This window comes from Onychomys torridus, chromosome 6, assembly GCF_903995425.1.
Source record: "Onychomys torridus chromosome 6, mOncTor1.1, whole genome shotgun sequence".
Lineage (NCBI taxonomy): Eukaryota > Metazoa > Chordata > Mammalia > Rodentia > Cricetidae > Onychomys > Onychomys torridus.
This window is the reverse complement of record NC_050448.1, coordinates 69,972,467-69,991,880: the sequence shown is the minus strand read 5'-3', so window position 1 is coordinate 69,991,880 and position 19,414 is coordinate 69,972,467. Positions and strand designations below refer to the sequence as shown.

The window sequence follows — 19,414 nt, the reverse complement described above, 5'->3', positions numbered from 1 at the left end:
CAGCTGCCCCCTCGGGAGCCAACTGCTGGGCCTAACCCTTTCCCTAACAGGGCTCACCTTCTGCCGGCTCAAGCTGTGGTTTTGTTTTGCAGCCCCGCTACTACTGCGCAAGAGACCCAAACACCTAAAGCCAGGTGCCCTTTAGGACAAGACGTGCTGGTGTGAAAATCCGATCACGCAGCAGCTCCGTTTTATTTCTCCAAAAGTTCCCTCCCCCAGCCCCATAGTGTAGGCCATGAAAAGGTGCCTGCCCTCTCTCCAGAAACCTGCTGCGGGCCTTCCCCGGCACCCCCGATGGGCACCGCGGCTCTCCCGGGCCCCGGCTCATCCCCCACACACCGTGTCTTCGCTTGCCTCCTTCAGGAAACCTTTCCTGATTAACCCCGGTGGGACAGCTGGCTGCCAGGCCGATTGCTCCGGAGAGACCCGGGGGCCGAGGTGAAGTGGAGGCAGACTTTCGGGGGAACGGGCACCCAGAGGGCCGGCCGGGCGGCCCCGCGCGCCTCTCCCTCCCGCACGGCGAGACGAGTCAGGCAGCGGCTGGGGGTCATGGCTGTATTGGGAAGCGGGGGCTCCTACACAGTAGGCGGCGGCACGCCCCGGCCCCACGAGGCCCGAGGACTCTGTACACGGTAGCGCGCGGCTCCAGCCCGGGCCGGCCCGCCCGGGGCCCAGTCCGCGGGAGCCCGGAGCGGCGAGTTAAGGCAGCATGGCTGGAAGGGAGCGGGGAGTGGGAGTCGGCCAGGTCCCCTGACGCGCTGGCGCTCCGAGCGGCGAGCCACCGGCCTCTCCAGGACCCGGGGAAAGACAGTCAATAAATAAACCGAGGCGAGAGGGGGGCCCCCGGGAGACTCTCGGAGTCCGGGCAGGCCTGGGCCTCCGCAGGCCTGGGCCTCCAGCGCCTGGACGGGCGCGAGCAGAGCAGCTTCCGTCAGAAGTTAAAATGGCCGCCGTGCGGCGCGGGCGGCGGCGAGGCGGCGGGGGGCGGCTTGGGGGACAGCGGGGACTTCACGTCCACCCTCTTGAGGGAGCGGCCGCGGTAGCCGTCGGGCCGGCCCAGGTAGAGGAGGTGCCTCCCGGGCCCGCCGGAGTACCGGGCCGGGCCTCCCGAGGGCACTCGCGTGAGCAGGGCCGGGGGCGCGCGGTGCGTGGGGAAGGGCAGCCTGCGGCCGACGCCCAGGCGCGGAGCCGGGGCCGAGAGGGCGGGCCGCCCGCCGGGAGCCGCGCGCTTGCCCTCGGGGGGCACGTCGAGCCTCAGCGGCGGCACGCAGTCCCGCGGCAGCGGGCTGGAGTCCGCGAACAGGGCCGCGCCGGGCTCCGGGGCGGGCGGCCGCGCGGTGAACGGGGCCGCGGAGAGGGCGTCGGTGCCCTTCCGGGGCGGCTGCGGGCCGTGCAGGTAGCGCAGCAGTTCCTCCAGCGTGGTCACCTCCACCGCCTGCCCGGGGCAGCCCGGCGGGGGCGGCCTCACCAGCACGCGCGGCGCGGGCCCGCCCGCCGCGCTGCAGCCCCGGGGACGGCCCGGGCCCTCCGAGGCGTTGTTCCCGTTCTGGTTCCACTCCCAGGGACCCCCGGAGGCACGGAGGTGCTTCACCGGCAGCTCGGGCGTGGACTCCGGGGTGGGCAGGCAGGCCAGCTCCGGGCCCGGGGGTCCGCCCTCGGGCGGAGGCAGGAAGGTGGTGTAGAGCTGTGGCGTCGGCGCCGCGTCTCCATCCTTGGGCGGAGGCGGGGGCTCAGGACCGCCACCGTGCAGCCGGGCCAGGCTGCGGAGGGAGAGCGGGCGCGGCAGCCCCGGGGTCTCGATGTCCTTGCTCCGACGGCGGTGCGCGCGACGACAAGCACAGGACACCAAGAAGCCGGAGACCGAGGCGCCCAGGGCGAAGGCCGCCGCCACACAGGCCAGGAGGAGTGGGATGGGGATGGAGCGCGAGGCTGAAGATGGGGGAAGGTCCCTGCGCACGCCTGCCGGCCGGGAAGGAAGGAGGGAGGGCGGCTCAGCTGGAGGGGAGGCGGCGCCCGGAACGGGCACAGGTGGGACCCCCCGCAAGTTGTCATGCTGCTGCTCAGCGTCACACTCCACACAGTCTCAGGAGACGTTTTTCCAGGATCCCTACACACACAGGCTAGAGCACGGGTCTGGGATACCCCCTGCCCGGTTTTAGCCCCTGGAGCCATGCCAAGAACATTTGCCAGACTGCCCTGTGCAGGACACTGACTTGCTGGGGTGTCCAGCTGTGGTGAAGGGAGGTGCCAAACAGGTGTTAGTAGGTATCAAACACCACTCAGCACCCGGCTTAGAACTCTCAGAGACTCAGCAGTTGTACACTGCACTGTCCCTCCCAGGCAACCCCCTTACCCTGCGTGTGAGCTCCAAGGGTGGAAGACTGGGGCCCTGGGTGAGCATCACTGGGGGAACTGGGGATCTCAAGGGAAGGGCCAGGACCCAGAAGCACTGGTAACAGAGACCAGGTCAGAGCCAGTGAGACTTTTGCTCTCCACCCCTGACACCACCAATCCCCTCCCCTTTGGAACCCAAGAGTCCAGAATTCCAGTGTCTCCTCTGGTTGTTCGGGGTGCTGGCCTGCCCAGACAGATTTGGTTGTGTGGGCTAAGCAAGGGAAAGAGAAGCTGAGGCCAGAAGACTCACCATAAGCAGAATCTCCAGGGCCGGACTGGCTCCCAGTAGCTCCATCTATGAGACAGGGCGAGAATGAAGGGAAGGGGAAGCTCCTGAAAACCTGATGGAGGTGACTGGTACAGATGCTGAGGAGGACAGATGCCCAAGCCTGGGATGCTGTTGGTAGCCATCAGGGCCATATGGAACTTCAGCTGTGGCTGTCCCGTGTTTACCTTGGCAGTCACCCTGCTCCATGGATTCCTGGTTCCCAGTCACATCCATGTCAGTCCTAGAAGGAAAGGGGGGTGCTCCCTGTGGCTCTACACTTTGCCAAACACTCCTCAGGAGTCCCAGGGGCTCCTCACTTACCCACCAGGTCCCCTGATAGTCACACAGCCTTTCAATCGATGCCAGCCACAGTATGGGTCCCGAGAAGCCAGACAGCTCCTAAGGGAAACTGAGTTGTGTGAGGCTGGTACCTCTTCCCTTACTATATTCCATTCCGTTCCCTTTTCTACTCCCCCTGGCTCACAAGAAACTCCCAGCCCCAGATTTCCATCCATCCATCCATCCATCCATCCATCCATCCATCCCAATCTGCTCTAGACCCTTTACTGCCCACTTTCAGACTACCCAAGGTATCCCACCCTCTCCTCCACCTTTCCTGGCTACCCTCAAGACCTGGAGTTTTTTTCTGGGCTCCTACTAGCCCAGGAAGCATAGCCAGGCAGCATCTGACCATGGCTCCTCACCTCCGACATGCCCCATGCCGGGCACAGCGGCTGAGCGGGAGGTAGACGATACATCCGGGAAAGGCCACAAAGAGCCTGTGACCCTCAGTGTCCAGCTCCAGCCCGATGATCCGCCGCGCAGCTCGGGCTGAGTGCTTCCCACTGCACCTAACATGAGGTGGAGAAAGGGAGACTGTTTCCCCAGAACAGTCTGTGGTGGAGAAATGCCAAATGGAGACGGCACACGAAACACCCAAGCATGACCTATGGGACCATCCTGCCCAACACAGTGGAGTTTTCTCACCAAACCCTTTTCCAGACCAACACTGGAGTCCCCAACCTATTCCCCATCCCCCACCTTCCACTCCACCTCTGCCCTGCAGGGGCCTGCCCCCACAAAGAACTCCCACAAAGAACTCACCGGGCAGGGCTGTAGACATCGATCTCTTCCAATATGATAGGCTCAGGTCCCAGAGACTGTCCCCCTGGAGGTAGCACCTTGAGCACCGTCCCATCATTGGAGCCAAGGAACAGGACTGTAGTGTTTCTGTGGGGCCCGGCCTTGCCATCCACAGCCACCTGGGTCAGTAGGGCTCTGGGGCGACAGGCTTCAGGTGAGGACAACACGTCTAGACAGCCCAGATGCCCTGGTTCCCACTCTATTCCTTCACAAGTGCCCCCACCCCCACCCCGATGTGATTTATCTCGAGGAGCCCACCAGAGGAGGACGACGGGCGTGGTGGAGGGCAGGAGGCGGTGATTACCTGCTAGTGAGGGTGAGGAGAGGCTGATGGGTGGCAGGTGGTACAGCGGGATCCAGCAGTGGGTGTGCCTTGATGAAGAGCAGGACATCATCAGGTAGATCTTGAGAGGAGGAGAACAAGGCAGCTCCACCCACACCTGCACAGGACCCTGGCCTGGTGGGCACATGGGAAGGGGCAGCCTTAGGGTAGAGAATGGGCGTTAATTAAGCTATGTGCCCCCCTGCTCTCAAGCATGGTTGGTAACCTTTACTCCCCTGCAGACACACACTGCTTCCCTTCCCTGCTGCAGCGCCTCAGTCCAACCCAGTGCTAGCCTTGTCCCTGGGCACGGTGACCTTAGCCCTCCTCACAACCCACTATTAAGAACAACCACTGTGTCCGCCCGCCCCCGCCCCGTGAAAGCCACCCCCCTCCCAGGTACCTGGGGGAGGGGACTCTGTCCTCAGACACAGGAGCCCAGGCCCCATCCAGACTCCTCTGCTCCTTGAACTTGCCCTCAAACCCACGCTCAATGTCATCCAGGTAGAAAGCGCAGACTGCAGACCCAGGAATGCTGAGGGAACCAGAAAAGACTCAAGGTAGGCGTCAGCAGGGACTGCATGGCCCGCCAGGGAAGCTGTGGTAGCTGCCCTGTGTCACCCTGTTAAGAGGCAGACTAGTGGGTAGGGCAGCCACTGGGGAAAAGGTGGCCAGGACAGCAAACTGCCCTTGCTTGGAGCTTCCTCAGTAGGCACTGAGAGGGGAGTCTGAATGTTGGTAGGGGAGGAAACTAGATCGCACGGCCTAGTACTAACCTATTAGCCTGAGTAGTGAAGACCCCAAAGAGGGCAGAGCGGCCATGCAGGTTCACAGGCCCGGTTAAGGCCTGTAAGACGTCAAAGTAGAAGGTAGAGTCCCCGGGGACAGAGCAGTTGAGCCTCAGCTTAAGGAAGGATGTCCAGTGGCGATCCAAGGCCCGAGGTGAGCCACCTCTGTCACGTTTGCACACCCGGGCTACCCGGGAAAACTGCACCTGAGAGAAGATATGGGGAGAGCCACATGGCAGCTGGTTGTAATGCGTGGTGTGAGTTAAGAGCTCCCAGAGGCAAATACAAGCGTCACAGCAAAGAAAGGGGATGGTACGGTAGGTCAGTTCATGGCCAGCTATGGTAGCTGAGAGCTGAAGGCTATGCACAAGGATGTGGGGAGGGGTCAGGGTCCAAGGGATCTGTTCTGGAGATTAGAGCCAAGAACTGTTCTCAGGACCCAGAAGAACCCCTCGTGCCCAATTCCTTACCCTCCCGAGCCGGGCATCCTCCACAGAGACCTCTCGGAAGAAGAAGTAGACGTGGTCTCCATGCTCCAAAGCATAGACAAAGTGTGGCTCTAAGGTAGGGAGTGACAGGGAAGGGCATCCATACCTGCTCAGAGACTCACGCCCTACACTCTCTTTCCACCCATTCATAAACACACCGATACTGCCCCCCACAGTCCTGGTGTACCCCCCAGGCACAGTCTGACCCCCAGGATGACTGACCTCGCAACCACTTGGAGTCATACTTGGCAGATCGGAGTGGGGGCTGCGGTCCGAGACTTCTGTAAACTACAGCATCACTGGCCTGGAAATCTGCTGCTGTGGCTGAGTACAAACTGCCCTCTGGAGGGGTGAAGGGTGAGGATCGGGAAGCTCAGGGCCTGTCTCTTACCAGGGTACCCACACAGCTCCTTGGGCCTTTCCTCCATGCCCCTACTACCCTCCACTCAAGGACATGGGGAAAGACCAAGTTGGGAGAGGAGCTCTTTCCAGCCATATGCCTGCTTTTCACATGCCCAGGTGCACACCTGCAAAGATGGCCACATTTGACTGGGTGGCATCAAAGGGGCATCGAGCTTGCCCACTCAGCTCCTCACCCTCCTGTTGCAGCGAAGTTATCTGGGGGCAGAGGAGGCAGCTCCTGGAACCTGGGGGTCTTAGGAGTGTGGCCCCACAGCCCACTCCCCTCCTTCCCAGCCCCTTCTGCCCTCTGGCATTCCAAGCACGCCCATTCCCATCCCCAGATGCCTGTCTCTTCCCACCAGACAGGAGTCTCCTCCCAGCCCTCCTCCTTTGTACCCCATAACTGCGGCACATGGGGCTGAATGAGTTTGTTCCACAGGCAAGGAGTGTCTGCGAGTCCGAGGGAACGAGAACACGGATGTAGTTGTAGCATTCGTCCTGGAGAACCCAAAAGTCTCGGTTAGTGAGAGCCTGGAGCTGGAGGCGGGTCACAGGAAGTAAGGCAGCAGGGGTCTTGAACCACCACAGCAAAGCAGCTAACATCTCAGGCTGTTTACTGGCCCTCTAGTGTTTCCCAAGTTCTCTGGTATCTCTGAACCTGCTTGTCTTTTTCCTGGGCTGTGTGAAGGAAACTAAGTGTGACCTCTCTTTCCTCCCTCTGTGCTCTGGGCTGGGCTGGGAGGGGGTTAGGAATGACCGAGGTGGCTCACTCCCTGGAGGCAGTCCTCGCCTCCCCCCTATGCTCCGCTCCTTACGGTCAGCTTTCCCCGGACAGCACAGTTCTCCGTATCTTGGCTCCTCCATGTCAGAAACTGAAGAGAGAAAAAGCGGAGGTCAAGGGACAACCAGGACCCCTGCTCACAGGACTCCTTTCTAAGTGCATTTCTCAACCCATGGGACCCCATTACACCTTTCCCGGCTTTGTCTCCCTGCCTGCACCTCCTCCCTCGTATCCGGCCCCCCCTCACCTTGTTGGGCACCAGCCCCTCCCCTTCTTCTTGGGCTTGAAGATCGAAGGAGAAAACGTGATCCCTGAGGGTAGGTAAGGAGGGGTCAGAGCCGAGCCCAGGCACCCTGCCTGCCTGAGCTCCTTAGTCCCCTGCTTACCCATGTTCACCTGCTCAGGGCCAAGCCACACAAAGTTCCTGCTCCCTAGCCTCCCCCTTACTCCACGCCTTGGCATTTGTTCTCTGGGTCCAAGCATGTCCATGTCCCATGTCTTGTGCATCTGCATGTGTCCCCTGCAAGATGCTGCAGTGGCCATGCAGGTCCCATGTCTGCCCAGGAGCATGCATGTCTGCCCCACAACTGTGCCTTGGCCATTTTACCGGGCAGCCACAAGCAAGGTCCGGTTCAAGGTCAGGAATCGCTGAAAGTCCAGCCCAAGTTCTGCAGCTACAGCATCCTCCTCCAGGCCCCGGAACCAGGATAACGGAGAAGTACCTGGAGGATGGCAGCTGAGATAATACACACTTTCCAGTCCCGTTCCTACCAGAGAAAACCCAGCCATGAACAGAATAGGAGACAAGAGAGGCCAACATCTCTTATGCAAACAGTACCAGAAGCTAGGCATGGTGGTGTACAGCAGCAATGGGGAGGTGGAGGCAGGAAACTGCTGAGAGTTCCATGATTACAAGCAAGAACCAGGCAGTGTACAGGCCAGAGGCTGTCTCAGAAACAACCCAAGACCTCCGAGGGTAAAGACACTTGTAGCCGAGCCTGACTACCCGAGTCAAATAGTGGAAGCAGAGAACCAACTCCCCAAGTCATCCTTCAATTTCCACTCATACGCCATAGCATATGCACTCACCCCAAATAAGTAAATGTTAAACAAGCACATACAAAAACAACTCCAACTGAGCATTTCATTTTCACCAGACACTGTGTGAGTTATTTGAATGATCTACCCTTGCTTAATATATTAACCTTATAGTCACGTTGGCCTCAATTCAAGGCTTAGTACATGGAGGGATTCACATGACTACCAGGCAGGCAGCAGGGTTTATATCAAGTCTGTCTGACTCCAGAGTTGAGCCAAGTCCCTTCTTTGGATCACCTGTGTATCAAAAAGTCCCTTTCAGGGGCTGGTGATGGCTTAGTAGTTAAGAGCATGCACTGCTCTTCCAGAGGTCCAGAGTTCAATTCCCAGCACCCACATCAATTAGTTCACAACCACCTTTAGCTCCAACTTCAGGAGACCCACCTCCTATGGCCTCCATGAGATTAAAACATTCCATCCTGCCCGGAAGGAAGCTCCTTATGCAGGGAGGTAAATAACTAAAAAAATAGCTTCAAGGACTCCCTGAAACTGACCAGATTGACTAAGGCCTCTCCCTGTCAGGGTAAACAATAAAAAGCTGAGAGTCCCCCTCAGAGGAAATGAAGCTGAGCTGCAAAGAAGACTGGAGAAGGAAGAAGGGAAAACCTCTGAGACCAGACCAGCTGCCTGCAGGAAGCAGAAACCAGCCAGGCTGCCAGGAAGGGGCCATCTGAGGACCCGGAAAGGACACTCCAACCTGCTGAGCTGCCCGCAGGCTGTACAGTGTGCTCCAGGTTCCCAGCTTTGTGAGCTGTCACCCATGCTGGGGTGGGCTTTGGTGATGCAGCTGCCTTTGAGTCATTTCTGCTCCTGTGAGTAACCCCTCACCTATATTCCTGTAAGCAACCCAGAAAGAACTCATTGACGCCAGGCTGCGGTGGCACATGCCTTTAGTCCCGGCACTCGGGAGGCAGAGACAGGTGGATCTCTGTGCGTTCGAGGCCAGCCTGGGCTACAGAGTGAGATCCAGGAAAGGCGCAAAGCTACACAGAGAACTTAGGTGGAACTGGGGTGAGTAGACAAGCGTTGTCTCCCCAGGAGAAGTCTTGTCACACAAGAGCAGCAGCACGCGCGCACGCGCGCACACACACACACAAAGCGTTTGGTTTTTTTTTTTTTTTCCTTCCTCAGTACTTCACCATTCCACCCTTCCAGGTTTCTCCCTCTTTTGACCAACTCCATGTCCACCTGGGCTGGTCATGGAAGCCACAGGTATTGGTGTTTAGGGGGAACCCAGGCTCAAAGCTGACTTAACGCTAACCGAGTGCTGAGAACAGCATCTGATGCAGAGGTGGCTGGTTTTGTTTTTTGAGATAGGGTTTCTCTGTGCAGCCCTAGCTGTCTTGAAACTCACTCGGTAGACCAGGCTGGCCTTGAACTTACAGAGATCCACCTGCCTCTGCCTCCCGAGTACTGGGATCAAAGGTGTGCGCCACCACCCGACTCAAGTTTGCTATTATTCTTACCTGTCCCACAACAATCAATCCCAACTGCCCCACTAAAATTACTCTAAATCCAGCATGTATAACACAGGCCCAAACAAGTGAAGACTCTTCTCAGAAAGACTGTGATTACAGTTTCTATCCTGGTGAGACCCAGGCTCACTGGTGGGGAGAGAGGATAGTAAGAGGTTGGGAACCACTGAACTGGCACAGGACTTCACTGTCGCTAAGAATAACACACAAGTATAAAGTGCTTAATTTGGGCCAGACAGTGTTCTCAGGGCTGTGCCTCATTTGTGTGAAATCTATTACCTCACTCAATCTCTAAATAACTCCATGAGGTAGCACATTATGTTAGCTTCCTTTTACAAAGGTGGAAACTGAGGCAGAGGTTAGAGAACATTCACCAAGGTCACGTGGCTAGTGAGCAGCTGAGTGGGGATCCAAACCTGCGAAGGTCTGGCCGGCTAAGACTTTACATTCCTTATAGGCTCCTTTGTCTGACTGAGACAGTGTCTGGCCGTGTGATCACCGATGGCCTGGAACTCGCTACCCAGCTCAGGCTGTCCTCAAACCAGTGGCCATCTTCCTCCCTCAACTGTAAGCGTGCACCTCGCTCAGCTGGGGTCACGTTTTTTTAGCCACTTAGCAACACCACCTCCGAGTGAGGAAACAAAACCCAGGGATGAGAAACCTGTGGTTCCAGCTCACCCCACCTGTTTGGTCCCCTTCCCTGGGCCACTCTCTTTGAGGCTGGGAACATTTGTTCCTCCACCTTGCCTCCCACACAGGGGTCTCATTCTCTACTTGCTCCCTCCCCACCCCGCCCCCTGCAGAGGGTCAAGTGGCTGGAGTACTCACCCTGCAGGTCAGAGGTCAACAGAGGGATGGGGTCCTGGGGAAAGGCAGCCTGGGCAGGGAGCAGTGGCAGCAGCAGCAGCAGCAGCAGCAGCAGCAAGGGAATGGAGTGGGGGGCACGGGGCATCCTGTGCGGGGCAGCTCAAGCCCCAGGGGGTACCCCCTCACCCATATGCTGGCCCTGAAAGGGGAGACAGAAAAGTGGGGGAGGGACTGAGTTCTCTCTACCCTTGTTGCAGGCAGACTCCTCCCCAGGTCTATCCCCAGAAGACCCTGTGGGGAGGGGCAAGAACCATCCCCGCCTCACTCCCAGCCAGCTGTCACTGTCACTCACGGTCCTTCCCTCGCCAACTGGCCCGAACTGGTTAGTGAGAAGCCTGCGGTGTGACCCCAGGTAAGGACAGAACAGATCCGCTGCCCCCCCCCCAGCCTGGCTGTGGGACATTCAGTAGGTGACACCTCCCGGCCCCTCCTCGTGCTAACCCCTTCTCAACTATAATTAGACACTGAAGCCTTAAAATTATAAATAGTGACTCCTTGGCACTAGGAGGAGGGAGAGGGCACCAAGTCGGCTCTCCCCTCCCCTCACGGCCCCCCACAGCACCCTGGGAGTAATGTAGGCACTGAGCCCAGGCAGAGGCAGCTGTGTAGCAGCCCTGGGCCTGTCTAGGGCTGAGAAAGAACAGGAGGAGAGGCACAAACAGCCCGAGGGGTCACTGACCCGGCCTAAGCTCATACTTCAGGGGCCATTCCCATTGCTGAGGAGGAAGGGAGTGAGGAAGGGAATGGGGTGTTCGTGGAGGGGCTGTCTTAGCCAAAAATGAATCTGCATCAAAGCCAGATCAGAGGCTAAATTTAGCTCTGGCTGCAGCTGTCTCCTCGACCACTGTGGTGCCCCCCTCCCAGCCTGGAGCTCCCCCCTCCCCCGTTGCCTCCCTGGCTCCTAGGAACCGATGCATGTTCTCAGTGAGGGGAGAAGAGCGGACCCACCCCCTATGCAGAGCGAAGGATAGAAAGGACGGAGGAGGAGGAGAAATGGCTGAACGTGCCCGCTCTCCCCTTCTTCCCTCATCAGGCTGCCTCTGAAATTGAAATATAAATAATTCAATGACAGGCCGTTGTAGCCCAAAGTCCAAGAAAGGATGGAGATGGCGAAAGGCGTAGACACGGGTCCCCTTCCCACCCATCAGCCTCCCCACAGCCGACCCTGCCTGGACCCACGGTAGGCAGGCGGTTCATACAAGCTTCCTGCCTCCCCATGAAAGTGAAGTGAGGGGCTGAAGAGGCTCCACTGGTCGGCTTCAGGGGGCTAGGAGTCTTTTCTTTTGTGGCCGCTCACAAGCCTCAGTGGTCCATTCCAAGTCTTCTAAAGGAGAAGCTGGGCAAACCCCCTTCCGCCTAGCCAACAATACCACTTGAAGCCAGGACCCAAGTGTCCACCCAAGCCCAATCTAGCGTCACTGGTGGGGAGGCTGACGTCAGGTGGGGCCCCAAGAGAGCTGGAGGAAGGGACGGGGTAGAAACACCTAATGATGACCCCCCCCCCTTCCCCAGAGGCAGAGCAGTTAGCTAGCTGAGGACCCCTCCACTGAAAGGTCAAGTCTTCCTCCCTCCCCCCAACCCATGTTTCCGGTGGCTGGAACTCCCAGGAGAGAAAGTGACACGGCTTGTCATCTGTACTCCTACCTGCCCCACCTCAAGTTGCCCTGGGCAACTGCTATCTTCACCCTGGAAACAACTTTGGTCTCTGGCAAGCGTGGAGAACATCCAGACCCCCTGGAGACCCCTGGTGGGGTCTGCTTTTGCCTTTTCCTTACCTGGGGTGGTGGGTCCTGTGGGGGACGAAGGGGGATAGGAGCCCTTTGATCTAAGAAAAGAAGGGACGAAAAAAGAAAAAGGAAAAAAAAATCACATCTCCCTTACCACATCCTTTAAAAGTAAATGTGCAAATTTGGGGGAAAGCTGTTGAAGCCAGTGTGGGGGAGATGCCGTTGGGGGACGCATTTTGTTTGGTCACAAATTTGCACCGGAAGATAGGAGGGTTAGCGGCTGGCCTTTAGCCAGAAACTCCTAGAACTGCAGGGCCAGTCTTGGGAAAAGGGTTCTCTGGGAGTTGTGGGGCCTGATGACCGCTCCCATGTTAAAACCTTCAGAATCCAACAGCCTTCCTGCAAAAGCGCCCTAGCGAGGGACAATAGAGGCTAATTTGCATCTAATTTGCATGCTCTTCATTTCCAGGCAAAATGCTCTGATAACAAGTACCTCCATCCCTTCCTTCCTCAGAGAGCAAACCATGCCTCCCTGCAGCCTAACCTCTCACACTAAGGACCCCCATACACGCTCACTTTAAGCTGGGTTAGTCCAGCCTCTAAAAACACTTGGTTGGCCTTTTCCTTGGCCCACTAGACTCAAGTATGATCCATCTTTAAGAGGGCTTCCCATAGCTGTTTCGGGGAGCAACATCTGGGTGGCTCCCATCCAATCCCTGGCCTGGGGACAGGCATGCCGTGACCTGGAGAAATCCCAAGGAGAGACCTGGCCGCTCTTTCTCCTTTCAGGTCCTCCCCTTGATAGGAAGATGAAACATCCCCCTTCTTTCCTCTTAGCCAGACAGCCACCTCTGGGGAGTGGCCGAGGTCATAGCCGGTGTCTAGAGAGCTGGAGAAGGGATTGGGAGGCCGGCCGGGGACAATAGCATGCAGCCATCGGCATGGTCGCCCGCCCCAGCCCACCTTCCACAGGAGGCTCAGGAGTGTGCTGAGCTCCTTCCTCTCAGTCCCAGGCTTTGTACCTACCCTCCCTCCGACCCACCCCCCAACGTGGATAAAACCAGGTGTCTGGAGCTTCGCGAGCGCTTAGCGTGCGGTGGGCCTGGGGCCAGGGGCTCGACGTGTCTCCCCCTCACTGGATCGGGGCTCCGAGGAGGGGCGGGTAGCAACGTCTGGACCGGGACCGGGTCCCAGAGCCACGTTAGCGGGAGGAGGGGCTGGAGGGGCCTGCAGGCGCAGATCGAGCGGGGACGGGATTCGGGGTTGGGGGACGGAGGCGGGTCTCCCAGACCAGGGAAACAGGGCCAGAGGCTGGGAACCGCCGTAGGCCCGCGCGGAGCGGGGAGGTGAGCTAGGATGCTGTCGCCAGGCCCGCTCTCCTCCGTGGGAGACCCAGTCTAACAAAGCCCGGGAGGAGTGAGGTGAAGCGTGGAGGTGGGCGCGGGGACTGATGCTTCTCCGTGGCCTCACTCCTGGACCCTCTGCCCAAGCCCACCCTTCCCCCTGGGAGTGCTCAGACTCCAGCCTGCACAAGCATGAAGAAGCAACCCTGACACCAAAGTCCAGAACGACTTGTCCCCTTTCCTATCCCTGCAAGGGTGTCAAGAGGTTCTACTTCTCCATAGGTCTCGGAGCCTCAGTTTCCCGTGGGAGAGGCAAGATGCTGGGCTTTCCGCCCTCTGCATCATGCGCGCCTCAGAAAAAAAGAAAAAAGAAAGAAAGGAAAAATGCCCCCTCTTGTGACCCCCAATCTAGCGGGACGGGACTGCGACCAGTCGGAAAAGAAGCCTACACCCTGCGCCCAGCAATGCATCCAGGCTCGGCCACGGCCCCCTCCTCCTCCACGCACCCTAAGTCCGCGACCCTTTCTCTGCCGGGCACCAGGCGTGCTGGACCCACTCGAGTCCCCGTGACACTCAGAAGCTTGACCCCCTCTTGCGACGCTCCGGCCCCTCCCTGCAGCTACATCCCTACCCCAGGGTACTTGCTCCGAGATCCGGGTCAGCGAGATCCAGGGAGCAGCGGGCGGTCCCCAGCTCCGCGCCGCTCAGAGTTCGCAATCCGTGTTTGGGGCTCGGGCGGGATGCGACGAGCGTCCCGTCTGGATGGTGCTTGGATTCAGGCTCCAGGGCGCTGTGGGGTTGCGAGAGTCCTGGGTCCGAGTGGGAGCCCTACTCCCGCCGCAGATCCGCGGAGGAAAACAATGCGACCGCCCGGAGCTCTGGGCTCGGCCCCAGCCGCCCCGCCCGCCTCCCGGCCGGACCCGCCTGCGGCCCGCCTCTCGGCCCCTGCGACCAATAGAGTGCTCGGCGGCGGCCTAGACACCGCCTTCCCGCCACCTCTCCACCAATAGCACTGCAGGGAGGTGGGGCGCCGAGCGCACGGTCCACCCAGAGAGGGTGAGCTGGAGACCAGAGTCAGGCACGAGATGGAAAGACCCACGGACAGTCGCCGAGACGCGGACACCAGACACACACCGGCGGAGACAGGCTGATGGGGAAGAACCCCTGGACAGAGCGTCACACAGGAAGGAGGACAACCTGAGGAGAGAGACAGGAAACCAGGGGGCCTCAGCTGGGCTGCGCTGTCAGAGCCTGCCAGATCCTCCCTGACTTCCATCAGCGACTCGGGCGACCCTGCTCTCTAGGGAGGCTCCCGCCTTGGTCACTCCTCGTTTCTCCTCGCGGAGCTCCGGCCTGTGTGTCTCTTTTGCGTCCCCAAATGCTTCCTCCAGTTCACGTTCATCCTGACCCCAGTATGAAAGCCTGCATGTAGTTTGGGGGTGGAGGCCTGAGAAACGAAAAGTGTCCTCTGGTTTATCATGTGTTCATCATCTCCTGCCATCCGACCTCTACAGTCAGAATAGGTCGGCCTTGAGCCACCATGCCAGGAACTAAGGAGCCTGAAAGCTTGGGGTCTGGCTGTCAGGAGACGGTTGACGAAGGAGGACAGGTAGGAAGGCTAAAACTCAAAGCTAGGTGGAGACTAATTGATTCAGAGAAATAGAGACCTGACAGGGAGAGAGTAACCAGCTGCCCGAACCCCATAGATGCAAGACTAGTGTGTCCCACCTCCTCAGAGGGCCTTTGGACATCCCTCCCTCCAAACGGCAAAACTGCTCCTTGTCCCCACGCCCCAATAAAGAGCCTTTGATTTGAGGAATGTCAGTGAAGAGGAAGAATAAGGCTACTTCAGACAATACTGCCTAGCTTCCACCTTGGGTTTGCCTGCTAAGATTTTTCCCTGCGTGGGGCTGGGACAAAAGATATTTTCAAAATTCCCAGGAATGTAGGTGGCCTGGGAGACATTGACATTCTCAGATAGTGGTGTCTGAGTGGGCACTTCTACCCACAGCTTGGTCTCTGGATTGGAGAAAAAAAATATTGAGTTACCGGTTTCTGCACCAGCCTTAACTGAATGGGAATCAGAATAGAATAAATACACCGGCAGTCAGACTGTGTGCTGCAGTGAACACGATTCACACACAGACATGGACATTGAGAGACAAGACAGACTGAGATTTAAGGTCGGGGACAATGGGATAAACAGAGTGAGAAAGGAATGAGACCTACACACGAGTAACTGCCGAGGGATCCGGATCCAAAGTGGCTTAGCAGACTTTGAAATGAGAGGCCAGCAAAAAGACTGAATGAGTAAAAACACTTGCTTCAAAGCCCTGAGTCCGCGTGGCGGGGGTGGCCCACGCCTTTAGTCCCAGCACTCGGGAGGCAGAGCCAGGTGGATCTCTGTGAGTTTGAGGCCAGCCTGGGCTACAGAGTGACTTCCAGGAAAGGCGCAAAGCTGCACAGAGAAACCCTGTCTCGAAAAACCAAAACCCTGAGGCCCTGAGCTCAATATCCAGAACCTAGGGTGGAAGGACAGAACCAACTCTCAAAATTTGTCTCTGGCCTCCACACATACCATAGCATTCACACACACACACACACACACACACACACACACACACACACATCACCACCACCACCACCATCACCACCACCACCACCAACAACAACAACAATAATAAAAACTAAGTAAAAAGAAAACAATAATTAGGGCTGGGCCTAGTGGCCCACACCTTCAGGGGGTAGAGGATACTTGAGGATCTCTGTGGGTTCGAGGCTAGCCTGGTCTACTGAAGGTGTTCCAGGACAGGCAGGGCTACACAGAGAAACCCTGTCAAACCATACAAACAAAACATATAATTCCTTCAAGTTTTTTTTTGAGCTGAGGATCAAATGGGCCTTGCGCTTGCTAGGCAAGCACTCTACCACTGAGCTAAATCCCCAGCCCCTCCAGGTTTTAAAACAGATCAAACCTTAATTCAATGCAATAAGTATTAGACAATTTAAGCAATTTACTGTGGTATATTATCCCAGTCTTTAAAAACGTGGGCTGGAAAGAGGGCTCGGTGGGTAAAGGCACCTGCTGCCAAGCCTGAAAACCTGAGTTCAATCCCTGGGATCCACATGGTTGAAAAAAAAAAAGAAGCAGAAGCAGAAGCAGAAGCAGAAGCAGAAGCAGAAGAAGAAGAAGAAGAAGAAGAAGAAGAAGAAGAAGAAGAAGAATCGGGCTGGAGGTTAAGAGCACTCAGAGGTTAACAGCACTGACCTCTCTTCCAGAGGTCCTGAGTTCAATTCCCAGCAACCACATGGTGGCTCACAACTATCTGTAATGAGATCTGGTGCCCTCTTCTGGCCTGCAGGGATACATGCTGTATACATAAGAAATAAATAAATCTTTAAAAAAAAGCTCCTGCAGTTTGAGCTCTGACTGCCACACATGTACCATGAACACACACACACATACACACACATATACACACACACTCTCACACACACATACACACACAAAAAATAAATAAATAAATAAATAAAATAAAGTGTAATAAAACTCTCACTGTAGACTAGGCTGGTGTCAACTCAGAGATCCACCTGCCTCCGCCTCTTGATGGGATTGGAGGAGTGCGGCACCAAGCCCAGCTGTAATATGCACAAGAAAGGTAATAACTACCATGGCTGGGGGTGTGGCTACGATGTAGGGTGTATGCACAAACCCCTGGGTTCAGTCCTCAGCACAGTGTAAATCAGGTGGTGTGTTGGAAGCCTATACTATGTACCAGCACTTGTTAAGTGGAGGCAGGAGGATGAGAGACTCAATGTTATCTATCACTTCCTATTTGAGTTAAAACAAGACCTACATTTAGTAAGTGATTCAAAAGCAATACCAGGGCTGGAGAGATGGCTAAGTGGTTGCTCTTTCAGGGGACCCAGGTTCAGGTCCCAGCACCCATATGGTGGTCCACCATCATCCATAACAACAGTTCCAGGGGATTCTGATCTCTTTGGGCACCATACATACCTCCAGGCAAAACACTGTTACATTCCGGGTGGGGTGGCACATACTTTGAATCTCAGCACTGAGGAGGCAGAGGCAGAAGGATCTCTGTGAGTTTGAGGCTAGCCTAGGCTACGTGAGGCCCAGAAGATAAAGGTTTACATAGAGAGATGAGCAAGCTCGTCTCAAAATAAACAAATAAATGAGTCAACAAAATAAAATAAAAACACTCATACACATAAAATAAAAAAAAAATCTAAATAGCGGGGTGGTGGTGGTACATGCCTTGAATCTCTGCACTCAGGAGGCAGAGCCAGGCAGATCTTTGTGAGTTCAAGGCCAGTCTGGTCTCTAGAGTGAGATCCAGGAAAGGCACAAAGCTACACAGAGAAACCCTGTCTCGAAAAACAAGCAAACAAAAATCTAAATAAATTAAAAAAAAATTAAAAAACAGTATCAAAAGCCTATCACGTGGTACTACCTGGAACTCACATTCTGCAGATGGAGTCTGGTGGAGGAGTTCAAGGCCAGCCCACACACTTCTTGTTGTTTGCAAAGAGTATTGGATACATTTTAATTACTTTTTTTTCAGTGCTAGGGAAAGAAACCCAAGCCCTTGATAATATACTAAGTAAACATTCTACCCCTTAATTTTATTCCCAGCTTATTGTAGATATTTTATCTTGAGAGACAGGGAACACGGATGGGAGTCAGCCTGAAGAAAGGAGAAAATGTTCCAAAGAGTCAATGTTTAAGCAAAAGCTTTGATTTGGTAAATACGCAGCCTGAAGTGTGGACAGCAAAAGGTCGTGCTAGGCTCATATGTGCAAGACACTGGTTCTGAGTGGAAGAAATGAAAGAGGGACCTGGTTAAGGAGGCTGGGTCACCAAGGTGGGCAGGGTGTGGAGGGAGTGGGGTGTGCTTTGAGTTCCTTAGTAAGGGAGTGACCTGTCCAGGAGTCTTGTTCCTTTTGTTGGTAGGAAAGAAGACATTGAGACTGGCTGAGAGCACTGGCTGCTTGTGCACAGGGCTGGATTTCAGTTTCCAGCTCTCCTGTGCAGCTCCCAACTGTCCGAAACTACAGTTCCAGAGAATCTGATGACCTCTGTGGGCACCAGGCATGCACATGTGCACATACCTGCATGAAGGGAAAACATTCATGCACATAAAATATAGACTTTTCTTTTGAGACAGGGTCTCTCTATGTAGCCTTAGCTGTCCTGGAACTCGCTCTGTAGACCAGGCTGGCCTTGAACTCACAGAGATCCACCTGGCTCTGCCTCCTGAGTGCTGGGATTAAAGGCCTGCGCCACCACCGCCCAGCCAGATTGGACTCTTAAATTTAGGATTCCTAAATTTGAAAAATTACTATTCTAATCTTTACAAATAGCTACTTCAAATATCCTATTTTCCCCTCAGATTCTATTCTCCTTCACTTCCTGCTCATCTCAGCAGAACTCTACCCATATTCAGGAAAAAAAAAAAAAAAAACAGAGGCAAAAAGTGATCATTTGCCAGGTGGTGGTGGTACACATCCTTAATCCCAGCACTCAGAAAGCAGAGGCTTGTGGATCTCTGTGAGTTCAAGGCTAGAGAGTGAGTTCCAGGACAGCCAGGGCTGTTACAAAGAGAAACTCTGTCTGGAAAAAGGAAAGAGAAATGAAAAAGCTGATGATTTCATCAGCTGTTTGTCTCCTACAGATGCATTTGTCTGTATCAACACAAGTCTCCTGTCCTGTGGAAGAGTCATCCACATCCCTATCTGCTCCATGTGTGCATGTATGGGAGAGTATGTATGCATGCACACAAGTGTGCCTGTGGATGCATGTGTGGGCGTGCATGTATTTGTGTGTGTTAATGAATGCATACATGTGCATGTATGTGAGCACACGTGTGTGTTTGTGATTGTGTGTGTATGTGCTTGTGTGAGAGAGCATGTATGAATATGTATGTGTGTGTGTAGCTCTCAGCTTTTAGCATTCTTTTGTTTTTGTTTTTTGGGTTTTTGTTTGTTTGTTTGTTTTTTGTCTGAGACAGGGTTTCTCTGTGTATCCCTGACTGTCCTGGAACTCCATCTGTAGACCAGGCTGTCCTGGAATTCACAGAGATCCGACTTCCTTTGCCTCCTGACCGCTAGGATTAAAGGCGTGCACCACCACTGCTGGGCACCTTTGAGCTACATCCCAGCCTTTTTCTCTCTCTCTCTCTCTCTCCCTCTCCCTCTCTCTTTTCTTTCTTTGTTTTTAATATCTTGAAACAAAGTGTGAATACTTTTGCAGGTTTCTAGTCCAGATTGGCCTTGAAATTTCAATTCTCCCTTGTC

At 55.7% G+C, this 19,414-nt stretch overlaps 1 protein-coding gene across 3 annotated transcripts; it reads right to left on the bottom strand.

Moving 5' to 3' along the window:
• Positions 1-168: 168 nt before the first annotated feature.
• Sema6c (semaphorin 6C) lies at positions 169-14,029 on the bottom strand. 3 transcript variants are annotated; one of them, XM_036190355.1, is made up of 21 exons: positions 13,728-14,029; positions 11,802-11,851; positions 10,975-11,066; positions 9,988-10,165; positions 7,194-7,308; positions 6,834-6,897; positions 6,621-6,677; positions 6,202-6,303; positions 5,931-6,021; positions 5,626-5,745; positions 5,386-5,474; positions 4,904-5,121; positions 4,531-4,662; positions 4,110-4,262; positions 3,767-3,940; positions 3,367-3,513; positions 2,984-3,061; positions 2,848-2,903; positions 2,645-2,689; positions 2,354-2,449; positions 169-1,959 (listed from the first exon to the last, which is right to left on the bottom strand). In XM_036190355.1, exons 4-21 carry the CDS (start codon positions 10,109-10,111, stop codon positions 932-934), a joined length of 2,889 nt encoding a protein of 962 aa, XP_036046248.1. In that variant the 5' UTR covers positions 10,112-10,165; positions 10,975-11,066; positions 11,802-11,851; positions 13,728-14,029; the 3' UTR covers positions 169-931. The 3 variants fall into 3 exon arrangements, with proteins under 3 accessions (XP_036046248.1, XP_036046246.1, XP_036046247.1); XM_036190353.1 differs by lacking the exon at positions 2,354-2,449 and having other exon boundaries at positions 13,728-14,008; XM_036190354.1 differs by lacking the exons at positions 2,354-2,449; positions 10,975-11,066 and having other exon boundaries at positions 13,728-14,008.
• Between the last annotated feature and the right edge of the window lie 5,385 nt (positions 14,030-19,414).

Coding starts and splice junctions, on each gene's coding strand:
- Sema6c (XM_036190355.1), bottom strand. CDS start 10,111: ATGCCCCGTGCCCCCCACTCCATTCCCTTGCTGCTGCTGCTGCTGCTG. Junction 3,514..3,766: donor GATGTCTACAGCCCTGCCCG/GTGAGTTCTTTG, acceptor ACCTCATGTTAG/GTGCAGTGGGAAGCACTCAG. Junction 2,690..2,847: donor GGAGCAGGGTGACTGCCAAG/GTAAACACGGGA, acceptor CCTGTCTCATAG/ATGGAGCTACTGGGAGCCAG.